General features: G+C 37.5%; 1 protein-coding gene across 1 annotated transcript in view; it reads left to right on the top strand.

Annotated features, from left to right (window-relative positions):
* Window positions 1-25,561, top strand: part of LOC126467493 (exocyst complex component 5) — a 112,920-nt gene that overhangs the window by 20,793 nt on the left and 66,566 nt on the right. Inside the window, exons 6-7 of the mRNA XM_050096466.1 lie at window positions 8,319-8,502; window positions 10,125-10,265. Of these exons, the coding sequence (XP_049952423.1) occupies window positions 8,319-8,502; window positions 10,125-10,265 (325 nt within the window). The remainder of the gene's footprint in view (window positions 1-8,318; window positions 8,503-10,124; window positions 10,266-25,561) is intronic.

The following is a 25,561-nucleotide window of genomic DNA, read 5'->3' on the forward strand; positions in this document are numbered from 1 at the left end:
ATTTCAGAGCTAGATCAGAAATGTAAGGACTATGGTATGAAGATAAGCATCTCCAAAACGAAAGTAATGTCAGTGGGAAAGAGATCTAAACGGATTGAGTGCCAAATAGGAGGAACAAAGTTAGAACAGGTGGACGGTTTCAAGTACTTAGGATGCATATTCTCACAGGATGGCAACATAGTGAAAGAACTGGAAGCAAGGTGTAGCAAAGCTAATGCAGTGAGCGCTCAGCTACGATCTACTATCTTCTGCAAGAAGGAAGTCAGTACCAAGACTAAGTTATCTGTGCACCGTTCAATCTTTTGACCAACTTTGTTGTATGGGAGCGAAAGCTGGGTGGATTCAGGTTACCTTATCAATAAGGTTGAGGTTATGGATATGAAAATAGCTAAGATGATTGCAGGCACTAGTAGATGGGAACAATGGCAGGAGGGTGTCCACAATGAGGAAATCAAAGAAAAATAGGGAATGAACACTATAGATGTAGCAGTCAGGGCAAACAGGCTTAGATGGTGGGGGCATGTTACACACATGGGAGAAGCAAGGTTACCCAAGAGACTCATGGGTTCAGCAGTAGAAGGTAGGAGGAGTCGGGGCAGACCAAGGAGAAGGTACCTGGATTCGGTTAAGAATGATTTTGAAGTAATAGGCTTAACATCAGAAGAGGCATCAATGTTAGAACTGAATAGGGGATCATGGAGGAATTTTATAAGGGGGACTATGCTCCAGACTGAATGCTGAAAGGCATAATCAGTCTTAAATGATGATGATGATGATGATAATTAATTGAAATTCAAAAATTACTGTAATATACATCATTACAATAACAGAAAGCGGAATTCTCCACACCAATCATCAGTCATCCATCATGGTGCACAGATGAGTGAAATACTCAGCCTCAAAAAACTTTGACAACTTAATTGTTGAAGTGAAGAATCTAATAGATATCAAAATTAACTTCAAATGCAAACTGAAATCATCACATTTGCTTGACAACTCCTACTACATATAATATTTTACAAATATGTGATTTTATAATGTGTGTGTGACAGTGTGTTTGAATGTATTTAAATGTAAAGCACAGTGTAAAAAAAGAATTACTGGTAGCAAAGAAAACATGAAAGACTACAGTGTGAAGGGTCAGCATGTTGTCCTTTCTTTCACTGATAAAGAGTGTTGCGAGTGCAAACTAGCTCATTCCACATTATAGTGAGAGATCACATTTATTGTCTGTGGAACAAGCAAACAACTTCCACCCTCTTCAAAGAACTCGAGGAAATACTGCTTGATAAGTACGTAGAAAACTGCTGATATCTCGACAAGTCACCCTCCCTGTTATTTTAAGACAGTTTCCGATTTGTGCCTTGAAGATGACATGGGGCTACCTTTCAAAATATTCATTTTTTTTTTTTTTTTTTTTTTTTTGTAGTGAATTTATCCAGCTGCACTCTAGTGAGTTTTAAGAGGACAGTAAACACTGGGAAAAGCTTAAAGTTCACAACTAACAAACTAGCTAGCTGCTTCTCCTTGTGCATTATATCAGAAATTTATAGCTATGTCAGTCATTACAAGCAACTGTCTGTATACTTCGTAGAATGGAATGCAAATTCCCAATCAGTAAAGACAAGGATTTGTGATATTTTGACAAAGAAAACTTTTTTTTTTAATAACAGTTCTTGATTTTAAAGGCATGTTATCACCTTATTTTGTTATAGAGCAGGCATGGGCAGCCTTTGGTGCCCCATGGGTCTGATTCACATACAGTATTTACTTAAGCTTGTGGGCTGGCTTGTCACATGACACAACAGCATCACTCCTAGTGCATCAAGTCAAAATTATAGGGCCCGTGACATTACTATTTATGGCTAATGTTTTCGCGGTAACATATCAATATGAATGGCATCTCTTTCCTGACACACTACACCAACAAATTATGCCTCAAAAATATGTTATTGAGAGTACATTCATGTTCACCCCATCTTCAGGTGTTTACATTTATTTACATGTTGTGAACATTGTTTACATTACTTATGATGTTTTACAGCAGTTATCTTAAAAATTTCCATTGCTGTTAGTAAAGAAACAAAGTTCGCAACATGTAAATAAATGTAAACATCTGAAGATGGTGCGCCAATCATCTTGAAACGTCGTCATGAAAAAGTGAACAGCTATAAAAGGAGCTGATTGGAGCTAATTCCTTATAAATGACCTTCAGTTTTACAAGTTGCAATGTTCTGATACATTCACAATGGACAAAAATTATTTACTGTTAATGAGAGGAAGAATAGAAAAATAAAATATGGCAATGATACAGGCAGTCCCTGTTGACAAACAATTAGGAGTAACTTTGTGATTTGCAGCCACAGTGTTTTGAAACATCCACAAACACAATTAGCAAGCATTTTTAAGTATTTGTTGAAAAATGCTTTTGATGAGTGATCTCATAACATGTGCTGTTTCTGTAACACTAATAAATTAGACCATAATTTCTTTTTTCATTTTAAAAAGTTTGAAAGTTTAAATTGCTTGAACTTAACATATGTTGGCTGCATTATACAAAAGCCAAACTGAAAAAATGTGAGTGATAGAATGGCAAATATCCAAAAATGCATCACGATCAGATTAAATGTGAGCACCTTACTTTCTCACGAATTTCTTCCACAGACCAGATTAAAACCAGTTGCAGGCCAGATCCAGCCTGCAGGCCACCTGTTGTCCACACATATTGTAGAGTCTACATTGTAATACCATCATCACTGCTGTCTGAGTCTGTGTCCAAATCATCTAACTGTAAATTTATGATGACAGGTTCAAGACTTGTACCCATGTTCACCTCCCTATCAAAGACCACTTCCTAAAGTCTTTAGCATGCCACTTACAGTCTTCCCACACTAAAGGGGATAATGTATTGCTTCATATTAAAGCAGTTCAGTGTCTACAATCTTGTATGTTTTGTTCTTTTCTGCCACATACCCATTGAGTTGTGCCCAGATTAATCGAATCGAAATATACTGGCAGTACTATGATGTTAAACGTGAAACCGTGTGATCATGTTCACCGTACAAGTAAATAAAGTTTGAAAGTTTCCTCACTTGATTTGTTTGACATGGCAAATGGCAGGAATCTTCATGAGTGCAGCATAAATTGTGTGGAATATTTTTATTTTTAAGCCAGAGCACAATATCTGCTTTCCTGGTGTCTGAACTCAGTATTTCCTCTCTCACAGTTGAATAATAAGTAGCATTGTCTGTTACAATGAATGATTTCAGAGCGAGGTATGCCAAAAATTGTTCAGTGAACCACTTGTTGAAAGTGACAGAATTCATTTCAATGTGGTAGCTATTGCTGTTTTTCTTATCTAAATATAAGTGTGCTCTCAGGAACAAAGCCAGAAGAAGAGCCAGCGTACACAATAATTATTCGAGACCCTTTTTCTATCAGAACTTCAAAATTGCCAGTGCCAGCACTTGTTTTCCTGCAGCTTTTCCTGGAATGACTTTGATTCACCCATATTTCATCAATATAATAAACCTTTGACTACCCTCTTCTTATTTCACGCATCGTTCTCAGGAATGTGGCTCATGCTGCAGCTATGTCACTTCTTTCCATTAAAAGCTTTCTACCATTGTTACTTTAACATATTTCAAACTAATGTCTTCTAAACTCTGTTGCACTGACAAAACACTACCTTTGAACCTATTTTATCACACATGATTGTTACACTTTTTTGTAAAGTCAGGCTTTCACCATTTTAAAGACAGAGTACCTGAAAACATCTTTGCCAAAATCATCCTTTGTGTTGTAGGTTTCATATGATTTCAATGCTTTCCAGGTAACAGGAAACCAACTTTTCCTGACATTTATACAGCTCTGACACATTCATTTACAATTCATTGTGCATTTCCCTTGCTGACGCCTCATGCTTCTGTAGTCCGTCCTTGTGTCAAAATGTCAACAGTAGGAGTCCTGCTTTCAGATTAAAGTTAGAAAAAGCTATAAATGTGGTAAATAATCCCCTTCAGCACCTTGTGAAGCTGTCCTAATTTTTGGGTATTGCATTAACACATTTACAGATCCATATTCAGAGCTATACTGCCACATGAAAATAATATTGACAACTGAGTGAACAATTTGGTCACCGGTTGCTAAAATTGCATTATCACGAAGTAAGACAACAGCACAGCCTGCAGGAGATAGATTCTTATAACTTGTGGCTAGCCCTCAGAAAGGGAGAGAATTTTAGTGACTGCCAGGGTTAATGGAATAGGATGTACAGAACAACTGAAAATTAGGCAGCTTCCCTGCATGAGGCAGACTACAAACATGATAAATGACCCAAAAAATTTTTCACTTTGCAGGTGTTGGTGTGAAAGACGTGGAATGTAATATAAAAGATGTAGCTCATATGGTAGTCAGCTGCATCAACACGAGGCTTTCAGAGAACAGATTAATGCCTAACTGTTATAAAACACAGTGCTTACAGTTTCAGACATGGAACTGAAATTTTTTTCATCCAATGGGGTCAAAAAGTTAATGAAGTTGGCCATTTTAAATTCATAGGACTTAGAATAGATAGAACTCTTTCTTGGAAGATACTATAGCATTTTCCTTGGTAATATCTGTTCAAGATCCTGCACAAAAACTGAATGATGCTATCTTACCTACAAGAATGATCGCCACGGTCTCTGAGACTGAAACACAAAGGCTTACTTTCATCCTATTATCTCACATGGTGTTACATTTTTGGGTAATTCTGTGCACCTGCCAAGAATATTATATTCTTAGTTCAGAAAAAGCCAGTTGAACTGATCTGTGGTGTCAGTTGGCAAGCTTTGTGTAGACTTCAGACTCATTCAGAAGAAACTGCAACATTCATTCTGCGAACACTAGACATCTAAAGAAAATGCATTTAGATAACACTTCCATAAGCATTGTACAGAGAGGAGTACACTGTTTAAAAGGTTTCATTTTCAGTATGCATCCAGCAGAACTGGAAAAAAAATCAAAGTTGAAAGGTTTCCTAATGGTACACTCCTTCTGTTCTGTACAGGAATCTCACAGTAGTTGAGAACTTTTTTAAAATTTGTTTATGCATACACTCTTACATTTTTTGTGTTTTATTAATTCTTTAATTCTTTTGCTTATAACTTTTTAGTCATCATTCTGTAAACTGTTGTACTGACTCGATCCATCACCAAGCAGCTCTGGCTTGCTTAGTCCCAAAGAATCTCACAGATAAATAAACAAAAATAAATTATTAGCTATCACCAGACTGTAGATCAATTAACCAAAATGCTCAGTTCTGCATGCTCTGTGCTTAGAAATCTTTCCCATTGTCTTGCCATGCAGATAGGACTGTTAGTGTACTTTGACTCAATACTGTCCTATGACACAATCTTCCGAAGTGTGTAACACTGCCTGACAAAAAGTGAAGCACCCAGAAGGAGAGGAGGTAACAAAATGAAACTTAACTGGTTGAGACGATATATGGTGCAGTTTCAGTGATCACAAAATCAAGTCAAATTTACAGAAAAGTTGGCTGAGCCCACTTATCAATATCACATTCACCCCTTCAGCCCATGACGCATGCAGTAATTCAGTTGGGAAGGGTGTCATAAAGCCGTACAGCGGCTTACAGCCCTCTCCTGAGTGCAGCTGACCCACAACTGTTGTAATTGGTCATTGATATTCTGGATATTAGCTCTGGGACGGAGGTACGTGAGCTGGTCTCGCACATGTTGTATTGGGGACAGTTCTGGGGATTGTGCTGGCCATGGTAGTGCCTCAACATCAGGCAGACAGTTCATACAGACATTTGACAAGTGTGGATTAGCATTGTGTTGTTGAAAAATGACAACATGATACATAAGAGGCAATAAGTGAGGACGCAGGATGTCTGCGACGTACTGTTGTGCCACCACAATTTTCTGAGCAGCTACCACCCATGAGTTAAGTCATACCCAATGGCTCCCCGTGTTGGGACACCAAAACTAACATCACTTTGCCTCTCCAAAACTTCGGAAAAATGGGACCTATCCCCAGTTCACCACTCTACTCACTGACATTGGTCATTCAGGTTAGTTTAATAACAAGGGTGGATTTAGGATGAACTATATAATTCACTACTATAATACTGGTGTACTAATTTCCACACAGACTCTGAATCATTATGTAGGGTTCAAGACGAAGTTCTATACTCTGAACAATTGCCGAACTCAACGCAACACCATTCATCAGTGGTCCATGCTTCCTGGTCATGGCATCGCTCCAGATGCAGCAGTTTGTGATGTGGTGTTAACAGCAGCCTACATATGGGATCCTAATTCCGTAGTCCAGCTGCTGCTCATCTCCAGCCAATGGTGCGAATGACACAAAGTGTTGTGGGTAACCCGTTGCTTGTTCTCTAAATGCAGGCACAGATGTAAAAAGGTTACATTGTGCTTGGTGCACAATACAATGATCATCCCTTTCTGTCATCGGAAATGGTTGACTGGAATCTTGACCATGAGTACGCCTTCACATTCCCATGAAGCCCAACATACAGCCACTGTCACATCCAAATCCCCACAAATCTCTATATTGTGTAATTCAACCAGCCAGCCAAATGGATATCCACAATGAGCCCCTCCCAAGCTCTGCCAGGTACTGATAGTGCTGCCCCACAAGAGTATGCAGCACCTCCATGTCCTTCACAGTGACCACTCAATATTATATTTGATACTGTTCATGCCCCTTATAAACTGTACCAGGCCTAAACATGAATAGCAGTAATGCACTCTGGTGACCATTACACCTGTCACTGGGAAATGCAACTCTAATCATTTATATATCTGCCAATGTTACATTTGTGTACAAAGTTACATTCACATCCAATAATGTATTCTGAGTGATTCACTTGTTTTTGTCAGGCAGTGCATTATGTAGAATTGATAATTGAACATGGAGAAGCTTCTTCAGGGATCTAACAGTTCTTATACTGACATGGTAATACATATACACCCTAATTATATTTGTATTTGATAACAAGAGTGGATTTAGGATGACCTATATAATTCATTACTATAATACTAGTATACTAATTTCCACACAGACTCTGAATCATTATGTAGAGTTCAAGATTAAGTTCTACACTCTGAACAGGGTGTCTAATAGGTTGCTTGTAGACATTAGGTAGGAAACTGAAAATACCCAGAGACATTTAGAATAAATAAAAAGAATACCTCATTAGCCAGTTCTCCAATTTATTAAAATATTTGGATTAATTAATGTAAATACTACCTGACTCTAGTATTAAACATGTGTTTCATGAGGTATTGTATAAAACAACAGTAGAGACATATAAAATAAGAAGCAGCTTTTGTTTTCCAAAGTAGTTCTTTTTCTCATAATGTACAAATACAGCGGAAAGTAATCAAGAAATAATTTCCTTAATTATCATTGTGAGTAGATTAGCACTAATTGTCATTTGTTGTTAGTATACTTTACAAAACCCAGCAGTGGCAACTTCTGTCCTGTTAATATAATACTTGTTAAAATAATTTTCATTTTTTTAAAATTTCATTTGTTATATAATGTAATGTGCTTCAACTTAAGCCGTCATCAAAATCTGTCAGTTACATTTCATGGGTAATTAATTAGTGCAATTATGATTATGGACTGATTGTAACCACTTGATGTCATTTATTGACAACAATGTGAAAATCTGTTCATTCTATATCCTTGAAGGTTCTCTTTCAAGGTGAGAATTGCAAGTACAATATGTGAATGAATGAATTAACAAATGCTCACCAAGATGTAGTATCCTGCCTTAAAATCCAGTGTTTACTGTGAATGTATGAATTCGTAAGCCCTAGTAATATTTCTCTCTTGATTTCTTACATGATATGCGCTTATCTCTTGTTTATATGCATAAGTATTTTTTTATTACTTCATTGCCAACTTCGATGTAGAAACTTTTAGCAACCATTAATATCTGTTTTCGTGCTAGTTAATGCATGTACTGTGCTCTTATTTTCTATAATTTTTAACTGTCGACATTTAAAATTCATACATTATGAAGATAAATAATTCAAAGTGGTTTTACCTTCTATACATGATTTGTCACAAAAATTTGTGTGCACGAGTCACATATTTCATTATTTAAGGTCAAATTATAAAGACCCTTTCAATACCTATTTTCATTACCGGGGTTTTAATTGTGATGGCCATGCTAAGTGTTTGGCTGCAACCATAAAAAACTTCATAGCATCTGTAATTAATGCTTACCGCGTTGACAATTTACTGTAAAACTGTAAATCCTTGTTTGTTCTCATTGACAGATTTGAGAAGGCAAAGAAGAAGATTGCCAGCAAATATGATGAAATAGAGCGCAGTTTAATAGAAGAATTTGTCCGGGCACATCGCTCTGATAACAGAGTTCGCATGAAGGAAATTGCGTCAACTCTTTCCCACTTTAAGGGATACTCACAGTGTGTAGATGCCTTCATAGAACAGAGCCAGATGGTGTGTATTTAGTTCTATATTTAGGTGATGTATGAGCGATCTGCAAAACAACACAAAATGCTGTTTGTTATTCTTTCTTCTCTCAATTCAGGACTAATGTAACCATTGGCATGTTATCTTTTGGTTACGGGCTTCTATGTGATTGTATCTTGCCCCTGCAATACATCATTGAGGACAACAACAACAACAAAAAAATCTGCCGAAAGCATGCACTACATTTTATGAACGTTGTTAAAAATATGAAATTTCAGCAAAATATTTCTACCACTCAAACACAGGAAACAAATAACTTTTACTTTAATAAATGAAAGCGTAAAAAGTTGTCATTACTAGGAAATGCCACTGCAAAATACACACACACACACACACACACACACACACACACACACACACGACTACTGTCCCTGGCTGCTCAGACCAGATTGCTGTCTAGCTTGAGTTGCTAGAGATAGCAGTTGTGTGTGTGAGGTGTGTGTTTATCTTTTCTGATGAAGGATTTGGCCAAAAACGAAATGTGTAACAGTCTTTGCATTGTTCCTGTCTGCAACTCAACATGTCATCTTTACAGTGAGTAGCAGTCTGTCCTTTTCATAATTGTTGAAATTTCAACCTGGACCTTCCATTTTTTAACTAAAAACTCTTGAGTCCATGTCACTTTCATAAACAAACGACACAAATCAAAGTGTTGACAAACAGTTTAGCATCCACAGTATATGCTCCATATGTTTAGATGTAAGTCACTAATATATGTGTAACAACTGTGCACAAATTATTTTTATCTTGAAGAAACTCTTCCACTTAATCATTCATTAAAAACTAATTTTTATCTGTTTCCTGCTTTTATCCATAAACCAGTTATGTCCTCTGAAGCACTTTACCTCTGGTTTGTTTACAGTTACATGTTTCTTCGTTGCAGGTTCATAATGTCTTCCACTCTGAGATCGAAAATGAGCTCATAGACACCCTGTGTGTGGAATCAACACCTCTGAATAATTTCTGGTTCTTCAAATATTGATTACTTCTTACTTTATATTATCTCATGATTTCTTGAACACGAATTAAGCATTGGACTGAATTTCAATTCAGTGTCTTGACTTGCGTGTCAGTCCATTACATCTTACTAAATGACAGTACTTGATACATGAGAGAGAGAGAGAGAGAGAGAGAGAGAGAGAGAGAGAGAGAGAGAGGGGGGGGGGGGGGGAGGAAGAGAGTGCACAAATGATCACTAGAGCTATTGAAACAGCAAACAAGTGTGTACAAATTCGTGTCCATTGCGTACTCTAGTGTGTGCTTAATGTTGTTAGCAGCTTTGTGTTCCAAGTTGACACAAATAAACTGCCAAAGCGAGAAATATGGAAAGATTTTAAAAGGGGTATACAGGAGTAGTATATAAAAAATCAGACTAGTTTGTGCAAGCTTTCATCCAATTATATTTTCCATTTTCAATGAGTAATGTGTCCTTAGTATATCTTGTAATTACAGAAATGTTATGAAGAAAGTGCTTAGATCACTCCACATGATTGAATATTGTAATTTTTTCTTTGAGTACTAAAAATGAGTAGTTACCAATTATCACAAAAGTGCTGTCCCAGTTGGTTAGTTTATAATTATTGTTGCAGGGTGCATTTCTTGGCAAAGATGTTTTTAGAGATGTCATCCCTTTATGTGAAAAAAACTTTACAATCATGAAAGAAGTTTTCAGCAATCCTGAACAAGTTATGGCCAAATTTGTTCTCAACATTTATCGGCCAAAGTTGAAGGTAAGTTTGTAATTGTTTTACTTTTTTATGTACATCTTTGTACTCACCGGCCAGCTCACATTTTGATACCTCAAATGTTAGACTACTTCATAAGTACATTCTTCCTGCTACCTTAAAAATTGTCACTAGTTTTACTCATAAGTGTTAGTTTTTAAAATATAGTACATATGTCATGTTCCTTCAGTCCATTCATGAAAACAGTTATTGTAATATAATGTTTAAATTAATAACTAGCTGTATATAGAAAACACATTCAAAATTAAAGAAAACGCAAGCTCAAACTTCCAGTAACAGTACCATCATATGGGTAACTGGTTATTCTTGATCTCTCTATTCCATTGTTTGTATGTCCTGATAAAATCTTTCACTTTAATTTTCACTGAAGTATTTAAGTTTCTATGAAAGACAAGCCAACAAACTATTCAAATGACATATTTGTATATTGCAAATGTCTTTTGTAAATTTATTTTACTATAAATTAACGAAATGTTGCCAGACACTGCAAGTCAGTTGTATGTTAGATGTACTCAAAGTAATAAAAGTTTCTGAATCGCAGAAAAAGATGTAAAAACAAATGTCCAAAAAACTGAAAAAACTTCCTCTTCATCATACTGTGTAGAATAATTCAGTAACAAGAGAAACATATGAAGTGATTGCTATTGATTTTTCTGTGCTTAATGGCATCTGCTCAATAACTTTTATATTTGCTACATTCACTTATCATAAGTGAACCAGTAGTCTGTAGTAAACATAAAAATACACTGAATTTAAGTATCATTGACTTAGCGGTTGCTTATCTATATAAATAGAATAAACAACATTATTGTTATGAGGCCAGATTGCTCTCACGTAATACAAGATGGAAGGAAGGAAGATTACGGTTTAATGTCCCATCGGCAGTGAGGGTTGTAGGTCCCAGAGAACCAGTTGTTATAGATAAAGTGTATGGAAAGAAATTGACCCTGTCCATTTCAAAGGAAGCATCATAGCAATTGCCTTAAGTGATTTAGGGAAACCACAGTAAATGTAAACTTAGATAGTCAGATGGGATCTGAACTGCCATCTTCTCAAATGCAAATCCAGTGTCTTGGCATTGTTTCACCTTGCTTGGCCAACTAATGTTAGAGCTGTCGAGTGACAGATATGCATCCTCAAAGATAAAGGGAGAGAGAAAAAGAAAAGAGTGGTGTGGAAAAGTAACAAGGTGACAGTGAGGTAAGGATGTCAATATGGTATGACGACAGTAAGGGAGACAGGTAGGTGAAGGAAAGGGAACTAGAATAGGAATGAGCAATTAATTGTGGTTAATCATAATTATGATGATGGCGTCCTCTTGGGTAAAATATTCCAGAGGTAAAATAGTCCCCCATTCGGATCTCCGGGCGGGGACTACTCAAGAGGACGTTGTTATCAGGAGAAAGAAAACTGGCATTCTACGGATCGGAGCGTGGAATGTCAGATCCCTTAAGCGGGCAGGTAGGTTAGAAAATTTAAAAAGGGAAATGGATAGATTAAAGTTAGATATAGTGGGAATTAGTGAAGTTCGGTGGCAGGAGGAACAAGACTTTTGGTCAGGTGATTACAGGGTTATAAATACAAAATCAAATAGGGGTAATGCAGGAGTAGGTTTAATAATGAATAAAAAAATAGGAGTGCGGGTTAGCTACTACAAACAGCATAGTGAACGCATTATTGTGGCCAAGATAGACACAAAGCCCATGCCTACTACAGTAGTACAAGTTTATATGCCAACTAGCTCTGCAGATGATGAAGAAATTGATGAAATGTATGACGAGATAAAAGAAACTATTCAGGTAGTGAAGGGAGACAAAAATTTAATAGTCATGGGTGACTGGAATTCGAGTGTAGGAAAAGGGAGAGAAGGAAACATAGTAGGTGAATATGGATTGGGGGTAAGAAATGAAAGAGGAAGCCGTCTGGTAGAATTTTGCACAGAGCATAACTTAATCATAGCTAACAATTGGTTCAAGAATCATAAAAGAAGGTTGTATACATGGAAGAATCCCAGAGATACTAAAAGGTATCAGATAGATTATATAATGGTAAGGCAGAGATTTAGGAACCAGGTTTTAAATTGTAAGACATTTCCAGGGGCAGATGTGGACTCTGACCACAATCTATTGGTTATGAACTGCAGATTAAAACTGAAGAAACTGCAAAAAGGTGGGAATTTAAGGAGATGGGACCTGGATAAACTGTACAACCTCTGGTTCTTTCAGAGTTTCAGGGAGAGCATAAGGGAACAATTGACAGGAATGGGGGAAAGAAATACAGTAGAAGAAGAATGGGTAGCTCTGAGGGATGAAGTAGTGAAGGCAGCAGAGGATCAAGTAGGTAAAAAGACGAAGACTAATAGAAATCCTTGGGTAACAGAAGAAATATTGAATTTAATTGATGAAAGGAGAAAATATAAAAATGCAGTAAATGAAGCAGGCAAAAAGGAATACAAAGGTCTCAAAAATGAGATCGACAGGAAGTGCAAAATGGCTAAGCAGGGATGGCTAGAGGACAAATGTAAGGATGTAGAGGCTTAGGATGTAGAGGCTTGTCTCACTAGGGGTAAGATAGATACTGCCTACAGGAAAATTAAAGAGACTTTTGGAGAGAAGAGAACCACTTGTAAGAATATCAAGAGCTCAGATGGAAACCCAGTTCTAAGCAAAGAAGGGAAAGCAGAAAGGTGGAAGGAGTATATAGAGGGTCTATACAAGGGCTATGTACTTGAGGACAATATTATAGAAATGGAAGAGGATGTAGATGAAGATGAAATGGGAGATACGATACTGCGTGAAGAGTTTGACAGAGCACTGAAAGACGTGAGTCGAAACAAGGCCCTAGGAGTAGACAACATTCCATTGGAACTACTGACGGCCTTGGCAGAGCCAGTCCTGACAAAACTCTACCATCTGGTGAGCAAGATGTATGAAAAAGGCGAAATACCCTCAAACTTCAAGAAGAATATAACAATTCCAATCCCAAAGAAAGCAGGTGTTGACAGATGTGAAAATTACCGAACTATCAGTTTAATAAGTCACAGCTGCAAAATACTAACGCGAATTCTTTACAGACGAATGGAAAAACTGGTAGAAGCGGACCTTGGGGAAGATCAGTTTGGATTCCGTAGAAATGTTGGAACACGTGAGGCAATACTAACCTTACGACTTATCTTAGAAGAAAGATTAAGAAAAGGCAAACCTACGTTTCTAGCATTTGTAGATTTAGAGAAAGCTTTTGACAACGTTAACTGGAATACTCTCTTTCAAATTCTGAAGGTGGCAGGGGTAAAATACAGGGAGCGAAAGGCTATTTACAATTTGTACAGAAACCAGATGGCAGTTATAAGAATCGAGGGGCATGAAAGGGAAGCAGTGATTGGGAAAGGAGTGAGACAGGGTTGTAGCCTCTCCCCGATGTTATTCAATCTGTATATTGAGCAAGCAGTAAAGGAAACAAAAGAAAAATTCGGAGTAGGCATTTAAATCCATGGAGAAGAAATAAAAACTTTGAGGTTCGCCGATGACATTGTAATTCTGTCAGAGACAGCAAAGGACTTGGAAGAGCAGTTGAACGGAATGGACAGTGTCTTGAAAGGAGGATATAAGATGAACATCGACAAAAGCAAAACGAGGATAATGGAATGTAGTCAAATTAAATCGGGTGATGCTGAGGGGATTAGATTAGGAAATGAGACACTTAAAATAGTAAAGGAGTTTTGCTATTTAGGGAGTAAAATAACTGATGATGGTCGAAGTAGAGAGGATATAAAATGTAGACTGGCAATGGCAAGGAAGTCGTTTCTGAAGAAGAGAAAGTTGTTAACATCGAGTATAGATTTAAGTGTCAGGAAGTCATTTCTGAAAGTATTTGTATGGAGTGTAGCCATGTATGGAAGTGAAACATGGACGATAACCAGTTTGGACAAGAAGAGAATAGAAGCTTTCGAAATGTGGTGCTACAGAAGAATGCTGAAGATAAGGTGGATAGATCACGTAACTAATGATGAGGTATTGAATAGGATTGGGGAGAAGAGAAGTTTGTGGCACAACTTGACTAGAAGAAGGGATCGGTTGGTAGGACATGTTTTGAGGCATCAAGGGATCACAAATTTAGCATTGGAGGGCAGCGTGGAGTGTAAAAATCGTAGAGGGAGACCAAGAGATCAATACACTAAGCAGATTCAGAAGGATGTAGGTTGCAGTAGGTACTGGGAGATGAAGAAGCTTGCACAGGATAGAGTAGCATGGAGAGCTGCATCAAACCAGTCTCAGGACTGAAGACCACAACAACAACAACAACAACAACAACAATCATAATTATTCTGGTAACTGATTATAGATATACTGGTAGTTCTTTCACATCAGATAATTTTACATACTCGATTATTCTTATGATTAATTATTTCAGTTTTTCCATTTTTGTTGTAATGGATCTTGAGTGTTGACTTGCTGTTCATAGCTTCATATCTCAGAGAGAAATTGCAAGAACAGTATCAAAGACACTTTCAGAACATTTAAAAGTCCAGCCCGTTGGCATTGTGCACAATTCCAAGTTCTCAGTTGAAGCAGCTCCATTTTCATGATCCCTTGGGAATAACTACTGCCATTGATAACATAAATACCATTGTTCAGAACAAGCACACATAGAAAGTAACTGAGGTTGAAGAACCACAAATATAGTTATTGGCTACCGCAGAAGATGATTTGTGTAGCATTCATGATATATTGGTTTCAGTACAGGAGCAGCAGAGCTGTACCACAGTAACAGCAGATAACCAGGATTCAGTCTCTTAATTTCGACTCTATTTACATCAACCTGTAATCAACTGAAAATGACCTCCTCTGCAGTTCTAGAAAGACAATAAGACAGTGTATCCTTTTTTACATAGCGTGTCTCCTAAACACCTGGGATTAATGGCTTCCTTTTTTTCCTGAAAGACAGTTATTTTGTAAAACTGATGAATTGTCGTTAGTTACAAAGAGAAATGTAAGTGTGATAGTATTGCTGTAGTTTTTGTAGGACAAGCCTTTTTGTCATAAAAAATTATAGTAGGGGGATGCTTTAAGTGAGTTCTAGACTCAATACTATGATAATATTGCATGACATTGATGGTTGGCTCCGTACAGCAAAGTGATATTGCACAGACTTCATGTCAACTCTCAGAGGTGGAAACATGGTGGATGTTGACTCCAGCTGTTATTTGGCCCTGGGGCTGGCCTTGCACTTCAGAAAGCAAACAATAAGGTAGATGGATGTAGGTGTGGCAGAGGAAGAGATGAAGACTTACAGATGAAAATTTATGAAGTAACTTGAGAATAAGCTAACCAAATGATTATCAGAACTTTCTTAGGGTGAACACTTGCTCGGTTAATGTAGTCTTGCGAATGGCTGCACTTGTCAGAAAAATACCAGTCAATTGCGAGATGCTATTCCTGAAACTCAGCACCTGTCCATTATTATATGTTATTTGGCTGCAAGAAACTCAACTGAAGACCTACTTCCAAACCCCATTGTTTGAATTGAAGACCTAAAATGCACAAGTGCAGTATCACCATAGTCAATGAGCCTAATTATGGCGGAAATGTGCAGAGGAATTATAGAAAGACCAAAACATTATATATAGTATATTTAATGCTTGAATTTGTGGTTACATTTGAATTAGAAGGGATTTCTTGCTCTTACAAAAGTTAATGACATCAAAAGTACCAAAATGTAGGGTCCTTTAGCCCATCAGCTCCATTGCACTTTCCATAATTGGTCTGAAATGAATGTTTAATTTTTTACCAATTGTAGCTTACCTTTGTCCAGACACATCCCTGTATTTTCTGCTGATGGTTATTTTAGTTGTTTGAGTTTATTCACCATAATGCTGGTCTTCCAGTACTTCTAAAATAAATGTGCATTCTAAAGGTTAGTAGTCATTTCCACAATTTTATTTTCATAATGCAACAAAGAGTGCAAAATAAGCAGTCTGGCATGTACAGGATTTAACTGACAGATATACAGTATTAGCCGGGGACTATAATCAGATTTCAGTAGATCCATCAATATATTGTGCAACATATTGCACAACTTTCAGCCTTGTCCATAGAAGGTCAGTAATACTGCACAATATTATTGACAGTCTAGGAGAAATTTATAGACAAAATTAAAGATGTAACATGACTAGTAATTAAACAATCAATTATTAGAATACAATTAATCGTATGATTAATTGACTCATTTAAATAATGAAAAAGACCAATTAATCAACTTTTACTCATAATCGCCCATCAATAAACTAGAAATAATGAAAGCGTGGCAAGCACGAAAGATAAGTTGTTGGGCTTAGATGTGAAATTCAGCAGCTCAGATAGCATGAACTGTGAAGCAGCCATCAAAGTCAACCGCTTTATCTGGAGAATCAGGCTCTGCAACTGGACACTCTAGTTGTCTTTTGGTTAGTTCTGCAATAGCTGTTCATACCACATAGACTGGCGAGGCAAAATATTATGACCACCTGCTTAATAACTTGTTGGTCCATCTTTGGAACAAAATATGTCACCAGTTCTGCATATCGTGGATTTGACAGTTTGTTGCTAGGTTTGTGGAGGTATGTCACACCTGATGTCTATGCAGAAGTCATATAATTTCTTTAAACAGCAGGCTGCTTGATTTGTGTATGCGATGATGGCGCCCGATAGCAACCCAAATGGGTTCCATTGGTTTCACATCAAGCGAATTTCTTGGCGAAGACATCAACAAGAGTATACTATCATGGTCCTCGTAAACTCTAGCACAGTTCCGACTATGAGACACAGTTAGTTATCCTGCTGGAAGAGGACATCGCTGGTGGGGAAGAATCCAGCATGAAGAGGTGCAGGTGGTCCACAGCTGTCAGCATGTCTTCGATTACTATCACAGTTCTCGTATGAGTGGAGCAGAATGTCTCCCACAGCAAATAATGTTTCCACCAGCCATCGTCCTTGGCGCAGTGCACATTTCGAACTGCAGTTCGTGTGGATGACAGAGTTTGTGGAGACGACCATTGACCTGGTGTAGTGAAAACATGATTCCTCCAATAAGTTGACACATTTCCATTGATCCATGGTCCAGTTTCAATTATCACATGGCAACTGCAATCATAATTGATGATGTCATTGGCCCAACTTGTGAACATGTAGGGGTCGTCTGCTGTGGAGCCCCATGTTCGACGATGTACGATGAACGGTGTGCTCCAGAATTGTGCTCTTTCAGCAGAGATGCCACAGATTGCCACCTACGCTGCTTTACAGAACTTTGAGGAAACAGGTGGTTTGGTATTAAAGAGGGGTAGAAGTGCAAAATGCTTGTGTACACTAGAGAACATTGCAAAAGTGGAACAAGGCTTCAGCGGGAGCTCAAGGTGTTCTACTTGCAAGTGTATGCTGCAGCTTGACATATCGGATCACAGTGTATGGTGAAAACTGCACAAGGAACTGCAATACCACCCATACAAAATTCAGATGGAGCAAAAACTGAATGCAGGCGGGCTCTCAAAGAGACTACACTTTTGTCAGGAATTGTTCTAACTCATGAACAACAATCCAGACCTCGAGAACAATCTCATTGTGAGCAATTAGGCGAATTGATGTGTGTCAGGCTTTGTTAACAAGCAAAACTTTAGATACTAATCTCATGAAAATCCTTAAATGCTTCCTGAAACACCACTTCACTGTCAGAAAATGATAGTGTGATGCAGCATGCCATTGTTTGGAATTGTAATACTGTAATACTGTATTTTCTTGGAGATGATCACAGCAATGCTGTAACTGTGAATATAGATCATTATGTTCACATATTGAACCATTTCCTAGTGTGACAGCTTGCTGATCATCGTCGTTTCAACAACATGGTACCACATGCCATACCAGATGGCATTCTGTTAACACACCACAGAACATCTTTCCTTGTCATCTCACATCCAAGAATGGGGAAATTTTCTGGGCTCCAAGATCTCATGACCTTTCAGAGCAGGGTGCAATTTCTTCCTTTGGGGTCATTTGAAATCTCAGATCTTCTGGTGTGACCCACCATACACACTCCAGAAATTAAAAGATCAAATTCAAGAGGAAGTTAATTGAATTACAATGCTAGTCCTCTAAGATGTTATGTCTAACTTCCATAAAAGATTTGAAATGTGTATGAAGGAAAATGGTGGCCACCTATCTGACATCATTTTCAAGTGATAGGCATTTTAAACTGCAAGCATTGTAAATTCATGTTGAGTTTCTTTTATATTGCTGGGAATAAATTTGTATTATTAGTGAAGGTTTCAGAATCACCTGTTTCAGTGCCGCATCTGTTAGTTATGTACATCTGTAAATGTTGAGTCCTGTTACTGTACATTCTAATACTTGTCATGCAGCTTTACATTGAACACTGTTAATTGCCAAGTAGCTAACAAAATTTTCAATTGTTGGAGCTATTTATTTAGATAATTTGTAGAAAGAATGACCATTGAAATATGTTTTTGTTTATTTATTTATTTTTACTGGCTGAAATTCCAAATATTTTGCCTTATGCGAAATAGGCTCTTTGCAGCAGTGTATATAACTCCACACTGAATGCTTGAGAAAGAGGCAGAATCTATGTGAAATGAGTTCTTGATTAGTGTATCTGTGTGTTCTCTTTAATACCCGAGGCTTCATCCAAGCTGCTGCATAATGTGTTGTTAGAGGCACTTTCAACAGTAACTGTGTGTTTGGAATATTTTCATTAGTAATATGCTATTCAGTTGTACTAATAAAAGAACTTGATGAAATTTCTTGTAATAACACAACTACCAGAGTATGTTTTCTGCAGCTTTATCTTTCAGTTGAATTTACTGTAAAAAGTCCAGGGGAAAACATTGTAAATCACTGTGATAAGGTGGATACTGCTTTGGTCAGACTGTATACTTCTGGCAATTAACCATGCAAGTAATCTCTTATCAGAAGAATTCTGATGTGAACCAATGCCATGTATGATCCAACTGAATGACAGGCAATGCATAAATCACATTGCTGCATGACCATCCCTCCCCAACAAGTGATTTTTCAGGCTCTGCACCAACATGTTCCACAGAAAGCTTCATTCAGGGCTTGTACTGCTCAAAGAGTTACACAGTCATCATAATAATATGGGAAACATCCTCAGCATGTGCTTGATGTCATTATCATTTATATAATTACGGTTAGGTTCCAAACTGTTATATGCAGCCACTACTATTAATATATGATCTTCTTTTCCAAGATCCTGCCCTAAAGAGCCTAAATTATAGGTGACATGACTGAGCCCTGCACTTGACTTAGAAGGACTAGTTATATGGTAATCGCTTCCCGAAGAGTTCTGTGCCATTTTTAACATTCCCTTCTGATGAGTACTGTTGAGTAGCTGTGGACTTGGTGAACATTTTATGACTCGTGCAGTCTATTTGTGAACTTCTTGGGTTTGTGAATGCTTTTGTCCTCAGTCTCCAAGCATTAAAGCTACTACAGATAGTTAAAATGAAGCTATTTGAGCAAGTGGCACCAGCATATGGATAAGTTAATCCACTAGCTCAGTTCTGCCTACTTTGCACTTAAAAATTCATGGTGTTGATTTGACTTGTGGATGGGATTGCTAGCATATTTTGCAGTATGCTTCTTCTGTAGTCCGTGATGAATGGTATTTGAGAATTTAAGGGTGAATTTGGTTAACTTGTGTAGTTCATTGCTGCAATACTAGAGTATATATCTTTGTCTAGGGTTCAAGATGAAGTATTATACTATGGTTCCAAAATCTATTACAGATTATTGGCAGATTTCAGGCAGAAAATTGAAAAGGCCCAGATATTACAGAATAACTATTTATCATTATATACAGACTTGGGGATCTTAACTCCAGATAAATGTAATGATTGTATTAAATAGATCTTGACTTTAAATGCGAACATTTTTAGGTTAGGCTTTACCGTGACTGTTACTGACATTAAATGAAACAACAAGTTTACTGTTACCAGTCACCGTTTTATTTTTTCCACGACGCGTTTCGAAGGTTTAAACCTCCATCATCGGGTGGATTTACATTAGTTAGTGTTACATATGTGTGTATGTTGACTTTGCCAGAACATGGTGTGTTGATAGTGGCTTGTCTAAAGTTCCTTTAATGATTTGTTTGAAGTCAAACAATGGAAAATCCAGGATGGAATGTTTGAAGTGTTAGATAAAATCAGCAGCTATGTAGTAGAGGATGAGTAGCCCATTCACACATATGTATGTTCTTACTCTGTCACAAATTGTGATAGTGTTTGAGACACACAGGGCACAAACAGTTTGTGAGTCTGAGAGTTTGCCTAAGAAGCTCTCCCATCAAAAAACAGACTTTGTGGAAGATAGATGCTCCATGTGGCAGATAAGCAAGTCATTGTTAGAAAGAGCAAATAATCAGCAGTCGGGCAAGGAGTATAGTATGACGACAAAATCTAGAGCTGTTGTTCCATATGGTGGTAACAACTTGTTAAAGATAGGCAGGATAATCTGGAAATTTCAAAATTTCAAGTTAAAGTAGTTTTCTATCCACCATTTAAGATTGGAGACCTTCTTGAATTGGTGAAGGACGGCGTATTATTATTGCAGAAGGTTGTAGTGTATAAAATATGTTGCCAACATGGTATGGCTTATGCAGATCAGGCCATGTGCACCCTGGAACAATGTTGCATAGAGCATCAATGCTGCAATTGCCTTTTGCATTCCACAAAGTCTGGCATTGCTGAATATTGTATACATACCATGCATACCAAGTTTTATGCTATAACAGTTTTGACTATGGCACTGCTAATTCATTTTCAGGTAAGAAATTCTGTGATTATATGTGCTGCAGAGACAATAGGATGACTGGAAGGAACACAGAAATAGCAATGGGTTCAAACCTGAACACTAAGCATCTAATAGAAGAAAGAAAGATGATAAAGCAACAGAATGAACAAGCTAAAGATCAAGAAGAGCTTTCAATAACTAGACACAAATATGCCACATTCGATCAATGAGTCAAAAGCAGTTGTAGAACAGAGTAAAAAAAAGGTGGCTTGAACAGAAAGATAGTGACGCACAAAATACTGCCTCTCAAAATGACACCAGGACATTATACCATATCGTTCGAGAACTTATTGGAGCAAATAGTTTTTCGAATGGCTTCTTAAGGGATAAAAATTGCAAACTTCCAATCACAAAAGATGAACAATCTGCCCAGTGGATTGAGTATTTCAAAGAACCATTAAACCAGCCCAACACACTTTATGCTTAAGACATTGAAAATTAGCCAAAAATGCAAAAGTTGATGGTAAAAAAGTGATATCACTGCACGCCATTCACATGTAAAACCAATAAATTTGCTGGTTTGTATGAAATCTCAGTTGAAATTCTATATTATAGAGGTCTTAATTCACCATATCCACACAGTATTTAATTTTGGAAATCATCACTTTTACTGCCACTAGTGACACATTCATGAACAATGGCCAGTTAGGTTTCACAATTCTCTTTTGTATGCAAGTAAGGGAAAACTATGATCCGTACTTTGTTAGAGCTCTTGCTATCAAGTATTTGTTTGCCAAAACATATTCTTGATGAAATCATTAACAATAGTTCGGTGTGGCAAAGGATAATCAATCTAACTATCTCAAGCACAGTACAGTGTTGAGTGGCATAATAATTTCATCAGAGTAACACAGTTTTCTAGGTTGGATGAGAAATGACAAAATTAAATACGATTGCATAGTGAAAAAGTGTTTGTGCTAATTAACAGTCCCTACCAGCCCGACTACAGTAAACCTTCCAATACAGATTGACATAGTTGTTGCATCTGTAATTTCCGGCCGTGAACTCTTTCAACATACCGTATTTACTCCAATCTAAGCCACACTTTTTTCCGGTTTTTGTAATCCAAAAAACCGCCTGTGGCTTAGAATCGAGTGCAAAGCAAGCGGACGTTCTGAAAAATGTTGGTAGGTGCCGCCACAACTAACTTCTGCCGTCGAATATACGTAGCGCTACACAGGCATGCTTTGCAGGCACAAAGATAAATACTGGCGCCAAAACCTCTGCGTCAGTAAATAAATTTAAAAAAAAAGGTGGAAGACGAGCTTTTTTTCTCCGCCCCGGGTTTCGACCACTGCATTTTCATACATTATCCAACGAAGTAAATACAAATTCCGTATTGTTCATCTTCGATGTAGCAGAATTTCAATGTACTACGAAAATCCGACTGGCAAGACTGTTTGGGCTGTTTGTCAATATGGCCAACTCTACATTCTGAATTTTGTCCTACCTGTGAGAAGAGATGGTTGCTAATAGGAACCTGATGAAATGTGAATCACATGCAGTTTTCTCTTCACCATAAGAATAATACGAATATAAACATTTTGCCATGTATTCTTTCGTGTTTGCTGCTATCTCATTTAAATCCTGTCTGCCTAATAAACTAAGAAACTAGAGTGAGACAACAGCAAACGCGGAAGAATATACGTATTGTGTCATGTTTATATCCGTATTATTCTTATGCCCAATAGTGATACAGTCAGAAATGAAGCACGGCAACTGTCTAGATTTTTAAATCTAAGATGACTCTAATTTCTGTGCAGAATTTGATCTATTAAAGAAGCGGCCGCAAATATTTTCAAACGGAGAAAAATTTTCGCTTAACTCTCGTTCAGAACATGTTCTATCATACGCAGTCTATTATTTGGTTCTTCTTGATCATTATCAAAGAAAGCAGCAGTGTAAGTAACAACAAATAGCAGTCTCTTGCCATTGTTTCGCTAATGAGACGATTTTTTTTTTAAATTGTAAGCGGCGGTAGCGCGCCCAAAAGTAAGCCAAGCCGCGAGCGGCGACAGGCTGTAAACAAGCACTATCAGAATGCGACAAACAATGCATGACACAGTACAGTAATGCATTTTCAGCTTAGAGTGAAGTAAACAACTATAACAAAGAAAACGGCACTTATCAGAATAAGCAATCGATTCAAACCAGACGAAGCACGTGAAAAAGGAAGGGTACCCGTATAAACACGGACGGAGCGCCTGACGCATAGCAGTGGCTACCTGGTAAAGTTTAACTGCCGGCCAGAGTGGCCAAGCGGTTCTAGGCGCTACAGTCTGGAACCACGCGACCGCTACGGTCGCAGATTCGAATCCTGCCTCGGGCATGGATGTGTGTGATGTCCTTAGGTTAGTTAGGTTTAACTAGTTCTAAGTTCTAGGGGACTGATGACCTCAGAAGTTAAGTCCCCTAGAGTTCAGAGCCATTTGAACCACAGCTTAACTGCTAAGCTTACGACTCGAACCAAACTACTGTAGCTGCATCGTCATTCATTCGACCTAAATTGTGTCCCATATTACAATGGACCAACTTTGTTTCGATTTGGAGGTGCGGCCTAAAACTTTTCTCTCCCCTTGAATTTCGAGTCTCAAATTTCAGGTGCGGCTTAGATTCGAGAATTTTTTTTTCCCTTTATTTCGAGTCTCTTTTTTCATGTGCAGCTTAGATTCGAGTAAATACTGTAGGTTTCACTCATTTAGTATCTAAAGTCAGACTCTAACATGAACCTATATTATGATATTACATGATTGCGTGCTGGTCACAGACTTTTAGATGTTTAGGTATGTAGTAGGTGTTGTTTGGGGTCAGGTGTGGTATTTAAAGACAGGTGTAAAAATATGATGTGATTTCTGAACTACTTAAAGTTTCAGAAATTGTTTAGGTTAGATTTTGTATGGACAGTAGAAGACTTCACTGTTATTGAAGGTTGGTAAATTATACAAGTATACATGACATTGTTATGCTTCTTAGATAGAAATCCTCTACATACAAGTGTGGCATCAATCTAATTAGTGAGAGATGTCACCTTGTTCAGAGAAAAATATAGCAACAGAAGTTCAGTGTTGAAGTTCAGTATTTTGTAACCATTAGGGCAAAATAGGCAATCAAAATTATGAGATTCCAAAACTTCCAATGTCAGTTATGTTGGAATTTAATTATTTTCAAGTAATTTAAAGTTTTTTTTTTTTTTTTAATTTTCCCAGAAAGAATGAAATATCTGCACACAGATCTATATACATACTCTTCAAGCCACCATACGGTGCATGGCAGAGGGTACCACATATTACCACCAGTCATTTCCTTTCCTGTTCCACATGAAATAGAATGAGGAAATCACAACTGACTAAAAGCCTCCATATGACCCCTAATTTCTCACTTTTTATTTTCATGGGTTTTATGCAAAATGTAGGTTGCCAGCAGTAGAATCGTTCTGCATCTAGGAATTGGAATCTGCCTGTTGCTCTCCATCTGTGGGTCAGTGGATATCATGTGATAAAAAGCCAAGCTTAGTTTTGCACAAGCAATGCTTTCTAAATCCATGGTGATCTGTGGACAGAAGCTTTTCTGTTTCAAATAAATTTATTATATTCGAACTCAGATTGTCTTCTAGAATTCTGCAGCAAACCAATGTTAAGGACATGTTCTTTCACCTTTCTTATATATAGAAGTCACCTGTGGTTTTTCCACTCGCTTGAGACTTTGTGCTGGGCAAGAGATTCACAATAAATGCAAGCTAAGTAAAGAGGTCAGTGCCGCAGAGTACTCCCTATAAAACCAAACTGGGCTTCCATCTGGACCTGGCGATTTATTTGTGTTCAGCTCTTGCAGTTGCTTCTCTTCTTCACAGGTGCCTATTTCTGTGTGCTCCACGCAGAAGTCTGTGCAATATTCAAATGATTATATATTTGTATGATCCTTCTGTGTGAATGATTTTTTAAAAATGAAATTTAAAACTTCAAATTTACGTTTGCTGTATTCTATTGGTACCTCAGGCTGGTCAACAAGTGACTGGATAGAAACCTTTGACACCTATAGTGATTTTATTTATGACTACAATTTTGTCGGGTTTTCAGCAGGGCCTTTGGCTGAGATAGAACGATGAAAGTTGTTTGCTTTGCACATTAATCTTCCTATGCACACACAAATGTCTACAAACTTTTGCCTGTCAACATTCAGGTCTTCTTTTTTGAATCGAAAGTGCAGTAATCTCTGTTTCCTCTTCATTTTCTGAATTTGATTATTATGCAGGGGATGGTCCATCACATTCTTAAACTGCGTACTTGACACTTATACCTCCAGAGTGCAATTTATATTCAGTTTAAACTTTGCCTATGATACCTGTATGTATATCATATTGGAGCTGAATAATGACAACTCATTGGCTAAGTAGAAAAATAACAACTGCCTATCTGTTTTTGC

The sequence above is a fragment of the Schistocerca serialis genome, chromosome 1 (genome assembly GCF_023864345.2).
Source record: "Schistocerca serialis cubense isolate TAMUIC-IGC-003099 chromosome 1, iqSchSeri2.2, whole genome shotgun sequence".
Classification (NCBI taxonomy): Eukaryota; Metazoa; Arthropoda; class Insecta; order Orthoptera; family Acrididae; genus Schistocerca; species Schistocerca serialis.